The following is an 18,538-nucleotide window of genomic DNA, read 5'->3' on the forward strand; positions in this document are numbered from 1 at the left end:
TGCTGACCAGTCCCTCTACTCACACCCCTCCTGTACCATAGCTCCTGACCAATAGAACGCCTGGGGAGTTCTAACCCCCATACTTATTCTTAATGTATTGGAAGATGCTCTGGTGGCCTCAAAGCTCCTATGAGTGACTTCATCCATAGGGTCTCAGCTCCCTGGTTGGTCACCTTAGTGCTTGGTACTGGGGCCAGGGGTGGGGGTCAAAGAGGGGGCTCTCTCCTCTTCTATAAAATAGGGAAAACAAGGAAACCTACTTCCCATGGGTTAGAGAAGCAGGACTAACGGGGCAGTAGGGGCATTAAACCCTTGGGTCCCCTACGCAAGTGAAAGTGTTAATTTAGTGTATTGTAAAAATAGTGAAATCTCTACAATGTGTAATAATATAACTGCCATTTATTTTGCTATAAAATGGGAAACCCATCGCAGGCAGCAGCAACAAAAGGAAAAAGTTCAGCTTCAATGTTTATAAAATATAAAATGAAAATAGCAGCTTCACGCAGGAATCCTAGACGTCTGGCCAATCAGGATGTAGCAGCGCCATAAAGTACTGTTAAGCTTTCATTTTGGCCAATCAGGAAATCTGAGGCTCATAAAAAGCTCTTTACAAGCACAGGCTGCACCCAATCAGGATGTTGTTGGTCTTAGCGTCGGCCAATCGCACAGCGGCAGGCTTGTAAAAGAACCGGCGGTATGTTTATGTGCTCAGGGCTTTATGTATATAAATTGGGCCACATACGCTGAATAAATGGGTAATTACAATTTACCGAACTTTCTGCTTTTTAAAGAGAATGTTAATGCAGCAGAAATGTAATAAAATCTCTCTCTTGGCGGTTTTTGGATTTTTTTTTCCAGAATTTACAAAGTGTATTTAAGTAGTGCAATGAGCCCCGGGGGGGATGCAAAAGATTAATCGGCGAGAAGGAAAAAACTGCAGAGTTAGGGTTCTGCTCTCCTACTGTTATGCCTGGAGCCTAAAGGAACGGTTATTTGTAGCATATTTATATGGGAATTATCTTAGCAACTTTGCAGTTGGCCATGAATTTATTTCCATTTAATAAATTATTTGAGCCATTAAATTAAATACAATACAGACCAGTTGTCACCATATTACTTACCTCTTGCTATAGACGTCCGAGACATCTTTAATGTAACTGGACCTGTATGTAGTGGTGTAGGGTAAGATGGAGACAGTAGGGCAAGAAGGTGACAATAGGGCAAGATGGAGACAGTAGGGCAAGATGGAGACAGTAGGACAAGATGGAGACAGTAGGGCAAGATGGTAACAATAGGGCAAGATGGAGACAGTAGGGCAAGAGGGAGACAGTAGGACAAGATGGAGACAGTAGGGCAAGATGGAGACAGTAGAGAAGATGGTTACAGTAGGGCAAGATGGAGACAGTAGGGCAAGATGGAGACAGTAGGGCAAGATGGAGACAGTAGGACAAGATGGAGACAGTAGGGCAAGATGGGGACAGTAGGACAAGATGGAGACAGTAGGACAAGATGGAGACAGTAGGGCAAGATGGAGACAGTAGGGCAAGATGGAGACAATAGGGCAAGATGGAGACAATAGGGCAAGATGGAGACAGTAGGGCAAGATAGTGACAGTGGGGAAAGATTGAGACAGTATGGCAAGATGGAGACAGTAGGGCAAGATGGAGACAGTAGGGCAAGACGGAGACAGTGGGGAAAGATGGAGACAGTATGGCAAGATGGGGACAATAGGGCAAGATGGAGACAGTAGGGCAAGATGGAGAAAGTAGGGCAAGATGGAGACAGTAGGGCAGGATGGAGACAGTAGGGCAAGATGAGATAGTAGGGCAAGATGGAGACAGTAGGGCAAGATGGAGACAGTAGGGCAAGATGGAGACAGTAGGGCAAGATGGAGACAGTAGGCCAAGATGGAGACAGTAGGGCAAGATGGAGACAGTAGGCCAAGATGAGACAGTAGGGCAAGATGGAGACAGTATGGCAAATCTGAGACAACAGGGCAAGATGGAGACCGTAGGGCAAGATGGAGACAGTAGGCCAAGATGGAGACAGTAGGCCAAGATGGAGACAGTAGGACAAGATGGAGACAGTAGGGCAAGATGGAGACAGTAGGACAAGATGGAGACAGTAGAGCAAGATGGAGACAGTAGGACAAGATGGAGACAGTAGAGCAAGATGGAGACAGTAGGACAAGAAGGAGACAGTAGGACAAGATGGAGACAGTATGGCAAATCGGAGACAGCAGGGCAAGATGGAGACAGTAGGGCAAGATGGAGACAGCAGGGCAAGATGGAGACAGTAGGGCAAGATGGAGACAGTAGGGTAAGATGGAGACAGTAAGGCAAGATGGAGACAGTAGGACAAGATGGAGACAGTAGGACAAGATGGAGACAGTAGGACAAGATGGAGACAGTAGAGCAAGATGGAGACAGTAGGACAAGAAGGAGACAGTAGGACAAGATGGAGACAGTATGGCAAATCGGAGACAGCAGGGCAAGATGGAGACAGTATGGCAAATCGGAGACAGCAGGGCAAGATGGAGACAGTAGGACAAGATGGAGACAGTAGGACAAGATGGAGACAGTAGAGCAAGATGGAGACAGTAGAGCAAGATGGAGACAGTAGGACAAGATGGAGACAGTAGAGCAAGATGGAGACAGTAGGGCAAGATGGAGACAGTAGGGCAAGATGGAGACAGTAGGACAAGATGGAGACAGTAGGGCAAGATGGAGACAGTAGGGCAAGATGGAGACAGTAGGGCAAGATGGAGACAGTAGGACAAGATGGAGACAGTAGGACAAGATGGAGACAGTAGGACAAGATGGAGACAGTAGGACAAGATGGAGACAGTAGAGCAAGATGGAGACAGTAGGACAAGATGGAGACAGTAGAGCAAGATGGAGACAGTAGGGCAAGATGGAGACAGTAGGACAAGATGGAGACAGTAGGACAAGATGGAGACAGTAGAGCAAGATGGAGACAGTAGGACAAGATGGAGACAGTAGAGCAAGATGGAGACAGTAGGACAAGATGGAGACAGTAGGGCAAGATGGGGACAGTAGGACAAGATGGAGACAGTAGAGCAAGATGGAGACAGTAGGACAAGATGGAGACAGTAGAGCAAGATAGTGACAGTAGAGCAAGATAGTGACAGTGGGGAAAGATGTAGACATTAGGGCAAAAAATTTAGAACAGGCAAGATGTGCTGCTCTGTGGGGCCCCACTACGTTCATGGTGCAGGTCGGTCACCCCATTTCGGACCCCACTACAGACAGCTCTGATTCTGGGTATTGCAGATTAGTGAAATGGACTATAAAGGGACTGACTTGTGCCTAATAATGTTGTGTTGCCTGAGTGAGTCTGCGCTGCGGAGCCCCCCGAGCCAACGTGTGATTTCAGCCATTCGGCTGCCATTACAAACAGCAGAGATAAGTTAAACAAACCCCTGGCCAACGCTATGGATTTCAGTAAAATATTTACCATGGAACCCAAGCGAAGGAGCCGGTGCACTTAGAGGTGTGAGAAATGCTTTGAGCGGTGTCATAAAACAGTCAGAGGGGCCCCCGGAGGGGCCACGGGGCCGCTTGGAAGCCGTTTGGGCTGCAGTTACTATAAGGGCAGGGGGGCGACTAGAGGTTTCTTCCTATGTCCCTAATAAAAGGCAAAGCTGCAGTTTTACCAATGATTAATTCACCCAGTAATTATCACACTGTTTATTGGCCATTATCCCACCTAAACATTATTAATGCCAAATAGTTTTGGGCACCTACAGTATCTTTCTATATATTTATTTTTACACCTAATGAGCCTGAGATAAATCCAACGTCTGATTCCGACCGGCCCTCCCTGATTTATGGCCTCTGGCTGGAAACAGGCGCTATAAATGCAATGAATACGATTGGCTGTTTATGTGAAGCCTCGTTATTGCTCCGTGAATATGAAAAGGTACTTAGTGATTTATTATAATGAATTAGGGGCCTTTTAGGGCTCCTGTTGTCCCAGAACCACCACCTCCCCTTCCCATAGTGCTACATTTATTGTTTGTTCCAAGTTTGAATATTTGTACTGTGACACTGGAGGTTCAGATTTCATATTATTTGTAGCCGGTTTCTTGTTGGCTCGTTTGTGAATCAGTTTCGGTAATGGGCTCCCTTGTATTCCGCTCTCATCCATAGTACAACAAGGCCATGAAGCATTTCGGAGAAGTCGAGGGCAAAATGCAGCCGGACGAGTTCTTTGGAATCTTTGACACCTTCCTGCAGTCGTTTGCAGAGGCCAAGCAGGACCTGGAGAACATGAGGAAGAAGAAGGAGGAAGAGGAGCGCAGAGCTCGCATGGAAGCCATGGTGAATATTTTTGGTAACCATTACCCCCCGAACGTCCTGAAACCCTCAGGGCTCCCTTTTTGGCAGCAGCATAATGTGTGTTTTAAGTAAAAAAAGTGATGAAAGCAGGTTCAGTTGGACAAGATCTAGGCAAGATGGTTACAGTTGTGTGAGACATTTGGGCAAGGATGAGACAGTAGGGCAAGATGGAAAAAGTAGGAGAAGATGGAAACAGTAAGGCAAGATGGAGACAGTAGGGCAAGATGGAGACAGTAGGACAAGATGGAGACAGTAGGACAAGATGGAGACAGTAAGGCAAGATGGAGACAGTAGGGCAAGATGGAGACAGTAGGGCAAGATGGAGACAGTAGGACAAGATGGAGACAGTAGGGCAAGATGGGGACAGTAGGGCAAGATGGGGACAGTAGGGCACGATGGAGACAGTAGGACAAGATGGAGACAGTAGGGCAAGATGGAGACAGTAGGGCAAGATGGAGACAGTAGGGCAAGATGGAGACAGTAGGACAAGATGGAGACAGTAGGGCAAGATGGAGACAGTAGGGCAAGATGGAGACAGTAGGGCAAGATGGAGACAGTAGGGCAAAATGGAAACAGTAGGGCAAGATGGAGACAGTAGGGCAAGATGGAGACAGTAGGGCAAGATGGAGACAGTAGGACAAGATGGAGACAGTAGGGCAAGATGGAGACAGTAGGGCAAGATGGAGACAGTAGGGCAAGATGGAGACAGTAGGACAAGATGGAGACAGTAGGGCAAGATGGAGACAGTAGGGCAAGATGGAGACAGTAGGGCAAGATGGAGACAGTAGGACAAGATGGATTTAGTAGGGCAAGATGGGTACATAAGGGCAAGATGGAGACAGTAGGGCAAGATGGAGACAGTAGGGCAAGATGGAGACAGTAGGGCAAGATGGAGACAGTAGGGCAAGATGGAGACAGTAGCGCAAGATGGAGACAGTAGGGCAAGATGGAGACAGTAGGAGAAGATGGAGACAGTAGGGCAAGATGGAGACAGTAGGGCAAGATGGAGACAGTAGGGCAAAATGGAGACAGTAGGGCAAGATGGAGACAGTAGGGCAAGATGGAGACAGTAGGGCAAGATGGAGACAGTAGGACAAGATGGATTTAGTAGGGCAAGATGGGTACAGAAGGGCAAGATGGAGACAGTAGGGCAAGATGGAGACAGTAGGGCAAGATGGAGACAGTAGGGCAAGATGGAGACAGTAGCGCAAGATGGAGACAGTAGGGCAAGATGGAGACAGTAGGGCAAGATGGAGACAGTAGGGCAAGATGGAGACAGTAGGGCAAGATGGAGACAGTAGCACTCTTACTGTGTTATGAGCTGTCTCCCCCCTTACTTACCATGAGTTCCATATCTATTGGGTGCATCTGGGTGTCTTTTTTTCATTCTGACCAATTATCTCTGTCCAGTGTGCTTCACAGGGGTCCCCATGCATTCGACACAGTTCTGTGTGGGCAGCCTGCAGGGTGTGCATCCTATAGTAGTACTGGGTATGACCTTAATAGGCCTGCCTGCCGTGCCAGCGTTACTGTCATGTGACTAATATGGCAGTCGGCTCCTTGCAGGGACGGGGAGAGAAATTGAGCGACTGATGGAGTTATTTCCTTGCCTCCCCTGGGGTTCATGGGAACTCGCCTCCCTTGCATATTTCATGGTTTCACAAAGACCAAGCGTTGAGCTGATTTGTTCCCAGTTCATAAACTTTCCCCCTTTCCCATCACTTAACCCTTTCTCTGGCGGAGCGACCCAATCAGGGATGTTACAGGGAACAGGGCCAAGTCCATAGACAGATAGAAAGTCTTTGTTAGAAGGTTTTTGGATCTTGCCGCAGTTCTTCAAGGGCAATTAGACCACATTTGATCTCGAGAGGTGACTTTATCCCACCGAGAGGACTTGGTTCTCCCATGTCCTTCATAATCAGGAGCAAAATGAGAGGCCGCCCCCCCCACTTCTCGCCTGTGGCCCCTGCAGCAGGGTGATGAGAAACGGCTACAAACTGTCCGATATGGGATTATGGGATTTGTGATTAATCAGTTTTATCTTAATGAAGGCGGCTGAAATGATGAGACCAAAGGAAGACTTGAGAGTAATAATCCTAATGGTGATTCATTGGGGCCAATGCCCAGAGCCGTAGGGAAGCCATTTGTAATATGGGGATCTTATTCTGAGCTTCGCAAAGGGAATGTTTAACTTAAGAATGATGCAGGCAGTGGGGTGTTTATGGAACTGTAGGGAGGAGTAGGGGCAACTCTTTCCACCTCAACATAAAGCATAAAGAACTGTATCTGCCCTTTTTATTGGCACCCTTTGCCCCTGCTGCCTCTGCATGGAGCCAAATGGGTGCACCATGGGTTTCCCTGGCAGACCCCTTCCTGGCGAGTCATTCATTCATCCATGGTTAAGGGGGGGCCAGTAAGGTCCCATGAGTTTCCATTCTGTCCCTGGTGTATGAGGGGGGGGGGGTTTCCAGTCAGGAGTGGAGAGGGACAGTAGGGCAAGATGGAGACAGTAGGGCAAGATGGAGACAGTAGGACAAGATGGAGACAGTAGGGCAAGATGGAGACAGTAGGGCAAGATGGAGACAGTAGGACAAGATGGAGACAGTAGGGCAAGATGAAGACAGTAGGGCAAGATGGAGACAGTAGGACAAGATGGAGACAGTAGGACAAGATGGAGACAGTAGGACAAGATGGAGACAGTAGGAAAAGTTGGAGACAGTAGGGCAAGATGGAGACAGTAGGGCAAGATGGAGACAGTAGGGCAAGATGGAGACAGTAGGACAAGATGGAGACAGTAGGAAAAGATGGAGACAGTAGGGCAAGATGGGGACAGTAGGGCAAGATGGAGACAGTAGGGCAAGATTCAGTCATCCATGGTTAAGGGGGGTCCTGTAAGGTCCCATGAGTTTCCATTCTGTTCTCCAGGATTCCATGATATCAAATATACAGTGTTGGACTGAGGTTCTTGGTGTCTGTCACCCATGAACCAACGCCCCCCCCAGCTGCAGAGCCCCCACCCCTGTTGCAAACTCACCTTCCCTGCCCCTCTTGCCACATACCACCTATTGCAACACTGCATTTCTCCCGGTGTTCCACCAGCCCAGTCCAACCCTCCAATATAATCAAATTTGAGGGGATTTTGCTCAAATCAGGATCTTCTAGGGTTTCATTGCATCCCCTATTAGTCGTACCTACCAGGGTTCCTGTATAAGTTCCAGAGCCTAAGCAATGGCAGTTTTAGTCCTACGCCCAAGTAAATATATGATCATCTGAAGCAAGTTATCAGTTCTGTCCATGCATGAAAAGCTCAAAAATAAAGCCAAACTTTTTGTCTTTACTCAGCTGAAGGAACAACGGGACAAGGAGAGACGACTGAAGAAGGCCAAAGCGGACAGCACCTCAGAAGAAGTCGGGGAGTTCGATGACCTTGTGTCCGCCTTAAGGTCCGGGGAAGTCTTCGACAAGGACTTATCCAAACTCAAGAGGAACCGCAAGCGTTCAGGGAATCAGATATTGGACACTAGTAGAGAGCGAGCCGTGACAAAGCTAAATTATTAAGAGAGAGCTATGAGAGGTCCATCATGGCGGGACAAGCTGGGGCCATTGGCTCGAGGCCACCAGTGAGCAGGGTTCTTGGGTGACAGACTTTGTTGGCTTGGGAAAGCATCACCTACACGGTGTAGAACTTCCCAATGAGAAGCAGTTAACGTGGGAAAGCGAATACCGTGGGAATGCGTATTGGACTTGCTGCCATCTTGCTTTATAAAGTGCCAAATAATTACTTGCACTCAGTTCAGAAATAATAGTAACGTGTAGACTTATTTATCCAAGTCAGCTGCCTCCCCCGCCGCATTAAGACGGTCCAGAATCCCCCAAACAAAGATAATTATAGGCCCATTTTGTGGTTCTGCACCAAAGAACGGGTTCAGGCTTGAGCAGCATGGAGCTGGAAGTGCCTCAACTTCATCAACAGGCGACTGTCAGCCTTTATGCACAAAGCCCGGCGGGGATAGAGTGTCCCCACTGCTATAAACTGACCTTGGTCCACGCAGGAGTCTTGTACAAAATGTCACAAACATTGATTTTTTTTTGTTGGAATTCCAGGATTCCCTCCAGTTTTTAAAAACCAAACACATAAACCGCCGCGTGATCGGGAAACGGAGCGCCCTGCCATGTTTAACATTGGAGATGCTTTGTGCGGGGGTCAGCGTGCGAGCCTTCCTGGCCGGCCAAACAAAAGCACAAGATGTAACCGAGGAGAAACACAAACAGAGGAGCCGTCAGATTCTGGGCCGAAAATTCTGTCGTGGGCACCGGCCAAATTCTATTTCCCATAAAACTATAATTCCAAAGTGGAAAACAAAGTATTTGATTCAGGATCTAATGAGAAACATCCAATTAGAACCCAACGACGCTGGCTTATAATGGGGCGTCCTAAGCCTTCCTGACCAGAAGGGAGATCATGGGGTCCATCATGGTGGGTGGGATTGTGCTCCTCAGCAACTACAGGAGCTTATGGGAAGGGATTCATGTATAGAACCAGCGTAACTATAGCAGGGGGGCAATTATGGCACCCAGGTGGTCTTGCCATTGTCTGTAAGACAGTTAGACATCTTCTCTTACCCTTATTCATTCAAACTCTTGCCAACACCATTGGCGGAATGGAGCTGAGGGGGCAACTATTTGTGCTTCTCTGACATTATATCCAAGCTCTACAAGTCTTGGCCGCTTCCCTCTTTAGCCTTTCTATCCGGGTTTGTATCTTTAACATTGAGCTGTTGAGGTTAATCAGAAACCTATCAGGACAGGCCCTTCGGGGGCCACAGTTATTCTAATCCATAGAGGTTATTTCAGGGAGTTTGATTGGCCCCCTATGGGCGGATAGTTACGCCAGAAGGATAACTCAGTACGTGTAAGGCTTCCGGAGGATCTTGCGTGGTACCTTATGAGGAATGGGGAGAGCTCTGGATCCTTCTCCAAAACACCCAACCAGGGAGGTGACCCAGAAGTCTATGGGCATGGACAGACAAGTAGCCGAATGGGTCACGTTCCATCCAGTCGGCAAGAAAAAGAAGTGCCCCATGTTTACATGTGGGGGGCACAAGACAATTAAGGATATTCCCCTCTATGAAGCACAATGAACCATTATTATGGAGTAGGTTGTACCCTTAACGGGTAGTGGCCATTTTAATTTCCCCCCAGTTAAACACCATTACTACAAATAAAATAGCACCTCCAGTGGCCTTAAACAAGTGGCCATACTTGTCCTTTCTGGCATTGGGCTGTCCCTTGGGGGGGGTCCTTATGAGCGTACCCCCTATTGTAGGAGCTTTGTATGGGGATACAGTCGGGATTCATGGACAGGTTTCATGGGACCTCCCATAAAAAGAGTTACAGAGTAAAATCCAAAGGCCTTTTTTAAAAAAAAAAATAAGATATGAAAGCCATATTAAGGGTTAATATTTTTGTATATACGTGCACCTTAAATTTGTCCCCCCCCCGGGATCCTGATGTTGGGAGTTGCAGTTCTACAGCCTTCAGAATGGGAGAGGAGACCACTGGGAAGTTGCAAGAACGTTGGCCCAAGAGAGCACTTTTATAGTGATGCATAGGGCGGCCTGCAGGGGGCGCCAGTAATGTTACTGAGGGGAAAACGCAGGTTTGTAACTAATGGAATATATATATTTAATGGTTTTTTTTCTCTAAAGAATTGCAACTGAAATGACTGATCTTGTAGCACTTCCAGATAATAATAATAAAAATAATAATTACCAAACAATAAACCTGTAAAATGACTGCAAAGTGCCCGTTCTTGCTACATTGGCTCCGAGTCTGATGCTCAGCACATCCAGCAGCTGCACAGAGGATTCTGGGAAATGTAGTTTAGGCAATAGCTGGTTTGTAACGCCATGTTTGGTCTAAGTCCTGAATTTGGGACACAAAAGGGGCAGGACTCCCAAGAAGGGAATGGTTTGCAGAAAATACATTGGAACCCAAGATCTATGGTCTGACCCTTTGGGCGGCATCTGGTGGGCAAGAACAAAATATCAGCGTATTTACCCCTCCATGCCAACATTCAGAGCTGGGTGACTTATGCTATCAAAATATAAATGATACTAACAGGGTTAGATCAGTTCTTGGGCACAGGGTTAGATCAGTTCTTGGGCACAGGGTTAGATCAGTTCTTGGGCACAGGGTTAGATCAGTTCTTGGGCACAGGGTTAGATCAGTTCTTGGGCACAGGGTTAGATCAGTTCTTGGGCGCAGGGTTAGATCAGTTCTTGGGCACAGGGTTAGATCAGTTCTTGGGCGCAGGGTTAGATCAGTTCTTGGGCACAGGGTTGGATCAGTTCTTGGGCACAGGGTTAGATCAGTTCTTGGGCACAGGGTTAGATCAGTTCTTGGGCGCAGGGTTAGATCAGTTCTTGGGCACAGGGTTGGATCAGTTCTTGGGCACAGGGTTAGATCAGTTCTTGGGCACAGGGTTAGATCAGTTCTTGGGCACAGGGTTAGATCAGTTCTTGGGCGCAGGGTTAGATCAGTTCTTGGGCGCAGGGTTAGATCAGTTCTTGGGCACAGGGTTGGATCAGTTCTTGGGCACAGGGTTAGATCAGTTCTTGGGCACAGGGTTAGATCAGTTCTTGGGCACAGGGTTAGATCAGTTCTTGGGCGCAGGGTTAGATCAGTTCTTGGGCACAGGGTTAGATCAGTTCTTGGGCGCAGGGTTGGATCAGTTCTTGGGCGCAGGGTTAGATCAGTTCTTGGGCGCAGGGTTAGATCAGTTCTTGGGCACAGGGTTAGATCAGTTCTTGGGCGCAGGGTTGGATCAGTTCTTGGGCGCAGGGTTAGATCAGTTCTTGGGCACAGGGTTAGATTAGTTCTTGGGCACAGGGTTGGATCAGTTCTTGGGCGCAGGGTTAGATCAGTTCTTGGGCGCAGGGTTAGATCAGTTCTTGGGCACAGGGTTAGATCAGTTCTTGGGCACAGGGTTGGATCAGTTCTTGGGCGCAGGGTTAGATCAGTTCTTGGGCGCAGGGTTAGATCAGTTCTTGGGCACAGGGTTAGATCAGTTCTTGGGCACAGGGTTAGATCAGTTCTTGGGCACAGGGTTAGATCAGTTCTTGGGCGCAGGGTTAGATCAGTTCTTGGGCGCAGGGTTAGTTCGGCCCTTGGGCGCAGGGTTAGATCAGTTCTTGGGCACAGGGTTAGATCAGTTCTTGGGCACAGGGTTAGATCAGTTCTTGGGCACAGGGTTAGATCAGTTCTTGGGCGCAGGGTTAGATCAGTTCTTGGGCACAGGGTTAGATCAGTTCTTGGGCACAGGGTTAGTTCGGCCCTTGGGCGCAGGGTTAGATCAGTTCTTGGGCACAGGGTTAGATCAGTTCTTGGGCACAGGGTTAGATCAGTTCTTGGGCACAGGGTTAGTTCGGCCCTTGGGCGCAGGGTTAGATCAGTTCTTGGGCACAGGGTTAGATCAGTTCTTGGGCACAGGGTTAGATCAGTTCTTGGGCACAGGGTTAGATCAGTTCTTGGGCACAGGGTTAGATCAGTTCTTGGGCACAGGGTTAGTTCGGCCCTTGGGCACAGGGCTAGATCATTTCTTGGGCGCAGGGTTAGTTCGGCCCTTGGGCGCAGGGTTAGTTCGGCCCTTGGGCGCAGGGTTAGTTCGGCCCTTGGGCGCAGGGTTAGTTCGGCCCTTGGGCACAGGGTTAGTTCAGCCCTTGGGCACAGGGTTAGTTCAGTTCTTGGGCGCAGGGTTAGTTCGGCCCTTGGGCACAGGGTTAGTTCAGTTCTTGGGCGCAGGGTTAGTTCGGCCCTTGGGCACAGGGTTAGTTTGGCCCTTGGGCACAGGGTTAGTTCGGCCCTTGGGCACAGGGCTAGATCGGCCCTTGGGCACAGGGTTAGTTCGGCCCTTGGGCACAGGGTTAGTTCGGCCCTTGGGCACAGGGTTAGTTCGGCCCTTGGGCACAGGGTTAGTTCAGCCCTTGGGCACAGGGTAGATGTGTGTAACTGCCCCCTGCCTACAAACTGCCCCAACCAGCGGCTCCGAAGTTGCTGCCAGAGGGTGAAACCGGTGAGGGATTTGGAGCGACTTGGGTTTTTGGAGATTTCTGGGAATTTCGGCAAAAGGAACAGATTCACCATCACTAGCAGGAAAGTGTCATGATCTGGGGGCCACGGGCTGTACCCCAACATGTACCGCAAATACAACTGGGCACTCGCTGCACCTCTAGCCCCCAGCAAGGGTTAAACCTGGGGGGAGGGAAACGTTACCTCTCAGTTCCCCTGTAAATCTGCCAACGCCCCTTTTATTGCGTTTTTACATCAAAACCACAAGATGTTTTTGTGTCTCGGGGGAACGAACGGCGAATATGGGAAATGTCAGCGTTTCTACGTGACACCCCCAAAAATACGTATTCTCACCTCAGAATGGGACCGATTGTGAGCAAAGTCCCTAGTGGCGCCCAATAACTGCACTCAACTGGCAAGCACTGCTGGTTCTGACTCCTGATACAACTCCCCAATATCCATTCATTCCTCATTCTCACTGGGTTTATAGTTATGTGTAACTGTCACTGTGTCTGTCCCTTTCCCTTCCCTGCACTGCTGGTTCTGACTCCTGATACAACTCCCCAATATCCATTCATCCCTCATTCTCACTGGGTTTATAGTTATGTGTAACTGTCACTGTGTCTGTCCCTTTCCCTTCCCTGCACTGCTGGTTCTGACTCCTGATACAACTCCCCAATATCCATTCATCCCTCATTCTCACTGGGTTTATAGTTATGTGTAACTGTCACTGTGTCTGTCCCTTTCCCTTCCCTGCACTGCTGGTTCTGACTCCTGATACAACTCCCCAATATCCATTCATTCCTCATTCTCACTGGGTTTATAGTTATGTGTTACTGTCACTGTGTCTGTCCCTTTCCCTTCCCTGCACTGCTGGTTCTGACTCCTGATACAACTCCCCAATATCCATTCATTCCTCATTCTCACTGGGTTTATAGTTATGTGTAACTGTCACTGTGTCTGTCCCTTTCCCTTCCCTGCACTGCTGGTTCTGACTCCTGATACAACTCCCCAATATCCATTCATTCCTCATTCCCACTGGGTTTATAGTTATGTGTAACTGTCACTGTGTCTGTCCCTTTCCCTTCTCTGCACTGCTGGTTCTGACTCCTGATACAACTCCCCAATATCCATTCATCCCTCATTCTCACTGGGTTTATAGTTATGTGTTACTGTCACTGTGTCTGTCCCTTTCCCTTCCCTGCACTGCTGGTTCTGACTCCTGATACAACTCCCCAATATCCATTCATTCCTCATTCTCACTGGGTTTATAGTTATGTGTAACTGTCACTGTGTCTGTCCCTTTCCCTTCCCTGCACTGCTGGTTCTGACTCCTGATACAACTCCCCAATACCCATTCATTCCTCATTCTCACTGGGTTTATAGTTATGTGTAACTGTCACTGTGTCTGTCCCTTTCCCTTCTCTGCACTGCTGGTTCTGACTCCTGATACAACTCCCCAATACCCATTCATTCCTCATTCTCACTGGGTTTATAGTTATGTGTTACTGTCACTGTGTCTGTCCCTTTCCCTTCCCTGCACTGCTGGTTCTGACTCCTGATACAACTCCCCAATATCCATTCATTCCTCATTCTCACTGGGTTTATAGTTATGTGTAACTGTCACTGTGTCTGTCCCTTTCCCTTCCCTGCACTGCTGGTTCTGACTCCTGATACAACTCCCCAATACCCATTCATTCCTCATTCTCACTGGGTTTATAGTTATGTGTTACTGTCACTGTGTCTGTCCCTTTCCCTTCCCTGCACTGCTGGTTCTGACTCCTGATACAACTCCCCAATACCCATTCATTCCTCATTCTCACTGGGTTTATAGTTATGTGTAACTGTCACTGTGTCTGTCCCTTTCCCTTCTCTGCACTACTGGTTCTGACTTCTAGCCTGTACAGAGAGATACCATAAAACTATGGCACATAAGGATTCTCCTGTACTAAGCACAATTCAGCAGGAACAGCCCCCTAAGTTTGCCCATAGCCTGTACAGAGAGATACCATAAAACTATGGCACATAGGGATTCCCCTGTACTAAGCACAATTCAGCAGGAACAGCCCCCTAAGTTTGCCCATAGCCTGTACAGAGAGATACCATTACACTATGGCACATAGGGATTCCCCTGTACTAAGCACAATTCAGCAGGAACAGCCCCCTAAGTTTGCCCATAGCCTGTACAGAGAGATACCATAAAACTATGGCACATAGGGATTCCCCTGTACTAAGCACAATTCAGCAGGAACAGCCCCCTAAATTTGCCCATAGCCTGTACAGAGAGATACCATAAAACTATGGCACATAGGGATTCCCCTGTACTAAGCACAATTCAGCAGGAACAGCCCCCTAAGTTTGCCCATAGCCTGTACAGAGAGATACCATTACACTATGGCACATAGGGATTCCCCTGTACTAAGCACAATTCAGCAGGAACAGCCCCCTAAGTTTGCCCATAGCCTGTACAGAGAGATACCATAAAACTATGGCACATAGGGATTCCCCTGTACTAAGCACAATTCAGCAGGAACAGCCCCCTAAGTTTGCCCATAGCCTGTACAGAGAGATACCATAACACTATGGCACATAGGGATTCCCCTGTACTAAGCACAATTCAGCAGGAACAGCCCCCTAAATTTGCCCATAGCCTGTACAGAGAGATACCATAAAACTATGGCACATAGGGATTCCCCTGTACTAAGCACAATTCAGCAGGAACAGCCCCCTAAATTTGCCCATAGCCTGTACAGAGAGATACCATAAAACTATGGCACATAGGGATTCCCCTGTACTAAGCACAATTCAGCAGGAACAGCCCCCTAAGTTTGCCCATAGCCTGTACAGAGAGATACCATAACACTATGGCACATAGGGATTCCCCTGTACTAAGCACAATTCAGCAGGAACAGCCCCCTAAGTTTGCCCATAGCCTGTACAGAGAGATACCATAAAACTATGGCCAATAGGGATTCCCCTGTACTAAGCACAATTCAGCAGGAACAGCCCCCTAAGTTTGCTCATAGCCTGTACAGAGAGATACCATAAAACTATGGCACATAGGGATTCCCCTGTACTAAGCACAATTCAGCAGGAACGGCCCCCTAAGTTTGCTCATAGCCTGTACAGAGAGATACCATAACACTATGCTGGGGGGGGGGGGGGTCTGTATCAGCGCAATGTTGCTGGGAGAGTAAAATATACATTTTCTTTAGTGAGATTCATAGAATTCTTTCTCTTTGCACTATTTTATTCGAATGAAACGATAAAGGGAACATTAAATCTATTTCCCTCATTCTGTTTCTCTGAGTCTTTTCATTTACAGACCTGGGGGGGGGGGCAGATCCCCTCGCGTCGCCTTTGTTGCAGTTGGTCAGTTGGACACAGGGTCCCATTCGGTTCTGGGGCTGATCCATCCCATAATATCAGTTGCCCCAGTCGTTATTCTGTGGGTTCAGATCAGGCTGTGGCTCCCACAGACCCCCCCCCACCATTGTGGCCAAAGTGGTGCCACAGTTAGCCATTCCCTTGGCTGCCAATGTGGGAACCAATAGAAAAGCCACGCGGGGCCCATATGGGAAAATAAACACTGATAATTGGTTAAATCTGCGCATTATCCCAGGAGCCGCCAGGGAAACGCAGAAAAGAACAATATTTATCTGAGCCCCCGGATCATATAGTCAGGATATTCATGCTTTTGCTGCTATAAATGGGCTACTGAGGGGCCACGGGGGCTGCACTGGGGCAGGAGGGGCACTTGGCACAGCAGTTGAGTTGAGCTGAGGGTGCAATAATTTAATTTGTTCCCCCTAAAAAAATTTCACCTATTGGCTACGGAATCTAGAGGAAGGCAAAGTAACCCCCCATCTCTGCATCTTGATTTTAAGGGCCTTACTGTGGCCCTGTACTGACGAGGGGCCCACAGGGGTGCTGAACTACTTGGTGGAGCTCAGACTGCTCAGCAGTCAAATTCCTAACTCCACCCACTTAGGTGAGCTCCACCCATTCTAAAACTAAGTATAATTGGCTTTCACCTGGGCTCTTTCCTACAGGTTGGAATCCTCAGGCTCCAGGCTGCCTTATAAATTACCCCCAGACGTTCCCTGACATTCTGGAGCAGATTGATTCCCTGTACCACGCTGCCATCTAGTGGCTGAACATAGGAATGCATGGCACTGGCAACCACAGAATATAAACTGAGGAAATGTGTGACCAGCTAAACCCATCTTGCCCTACTGTCTCCATCTTGCCCTACTGTCTCCATCTTGCCCTACTGTCTCCATCTTGCCCTACTGTCTCCATCTTGCCCTACTGTCTCCATCTTGCCCTACTGTCTTCATCTTGTCCTACTGTCTCCATCTTGCCCTACTGTCTCCATCTTGTCCTTCTGTCTCCATCTCGCCCTAGTGTCTCCATCTCGTCCTACTGTCTCCATCTAACCCTACTGTCTCCATCTTGCCCTACTGTCTCCATCTTGCCCTACTGTCTCCATCTAACCCTACTGTCTCCATCTAACCTTACTGTCTCCATCTTGCCCTACTGTCTCCATTTTGCCCTACTGTCTTCATCTTGTCCTACTATCTCCATCTTGCCCTACTGTGCCCTACAGTCTCCATCTTGTCCTTCTGTCTCCATCTCGCCCTAGTGTCTCCATCTCGTCCTACTGTCTCCATCTAACCCTACTGTCTCCATCTTGCCCTACTGTCTCCATCTTGCCCTACTGTCTCCATCTTGCCCTACTGTCTCCATCTAACCCTACTGTCTCCATCTTGCCTTACTGTCTCCATCTTGCCCTAGTGTCTCCATCTCGTCCTACTGTCTCCATCTTGCCCTACTGTCTCCATTTTGCCCTACTGTCTTCATCTTGTCCTACTGTCTCCATCTTGCCCTACTGTCTCCATCTTGTCCTACTGTCTCCATTTTGCCCTACTGTCTTCATCTTGTCCTACTGTCTCCATCTTGCCCTACTGTCTTCATCTTGTCCTACTGTCTCCATCTTGCCCTACTGTCTCCATCTTGCCCTACAGTCTCCATCTTGTCCTACTGTCTCCATCTAACCCTACTGTCTCCATCTCACCCTAGTGTCTCCATCTCGTACTACTGTCTCCATCTAACCCTACTGTCTCCATTTTGCCCTACTGTCCCAGTCTCCATTTTGTTCTACTGTCTCTATTCTGTTCAAGTGTCACCATCTTGTATATCTACCACCATTTTACCTTTCCATCCCCATCCTGCCCTTCTGTTACCACTGTTCCCAACTCTTGGCCTCTTGCCCCACTGGCACCATGTTCCCTCGCTAATGCCAAGTTACTTTATGATACCACCTATTTCCCATCTTTCCTCTGCAAGACCCCATTACTGACAGCCGTGGATTATTTCTCCTCTCCATTTGTGGTGGAGAACATGGACCCAGAGAGGTACAAATCAGCTGAGATTCTCATTGGAGGATTAATTAGCATATTAATGAGGCTGCTGTCCCATGGGATCTGATGACGATTATGGAGACAAATTGCTTTCGGAATCGAACCCTGATGGTGCTGGAATTTGTATCCCAGAGTCACGTGGGGTTGAACCACAGATGCCATCTGCCATATATAACTTACCTTTATGTTTCATTCTGCAAAGTGTTAAACCAGATGCACCTTCAGGGTAGGGAAGTGCATTGTGGGTCATTTCTACCCCTACTTTTTGCATTTTTTCCACTTGAGCCTGATTATGGTTTCTCAGCCCTGGGGCTCAGGGGGGGAACTGCCTGTTAGTGCCAGTGGGAATCCCCGGGAGCCGGGGACGGCAGGGCGATGGCGCCAGTAACTCGGGCACAAGACTTTGGTGTAATTGTTGATTTTATTAAACTAAAAATATATTAATGTCTCATTCTTATTCCTATAAATAGAAAATACAAACACAGGCACGGTCCATGCTGACGCCCCCGCGATGCAGAGAAAGGGTTAAAGCCACGGGGGTTACTGGGCACCAATAGTTTCTACCTCCCATTTATCTATATATTTAGAGATTTCTCTGTGTGAGTGACAGCTCCGGGGGTCTCTATAAGGGAACGGGGGAGGGGCTACCTCTCACATCACTGCTTTATATTCGGGGCCACTCGG

The 18,538-nt window shown here is 48.3% G+C and overlaps 1 protein-coding gene across 2 annotated transcripts in view; it reads left to right on the top strand.

The window, feature by feature from the left end:
- daam2 (dishevelled associated activator of morphogenesis 2) overlaps window positions 1-10,157 on the top strand; it is a 186,699-nt gene extending 176,542 nt beyond the window's left edge. For both annotated transcript variants that reach the window (XM_031902004.1, XM_031902005.1), the window contains exons 25-26: window positions 4,173-4,343; window positions 7,704-10,157. In XM_031902004.1, the coding sequence (XP_031757864.1) occupies window positions 4,173-4,343; window positions 7,704-7,919 (387 nt within the window). In that variant the 3' untranslated portion in view covers window positions 7,920-10,157. The remainder of the gene's footprint in view (window positions 1-4,172; window positions 4,344-7,703) is intronic.
- Window positions 10,158-18,538: the final 8,381 nt, after the last annotated feature.

This window comes from Xenopus tropicalis, chromosome 5, assembly GCF_000004195.4.
Source record: "Xenopus tropicalis strain Nigerian chromosome 5, UCB_Xtro_10.0, whole genome shotgun sequence".
NCBI lineage: Eukaryota > Metazoa > Chordata > Amphibia > Anura > Pipidae > Xenopus > Xenopus tropicalis.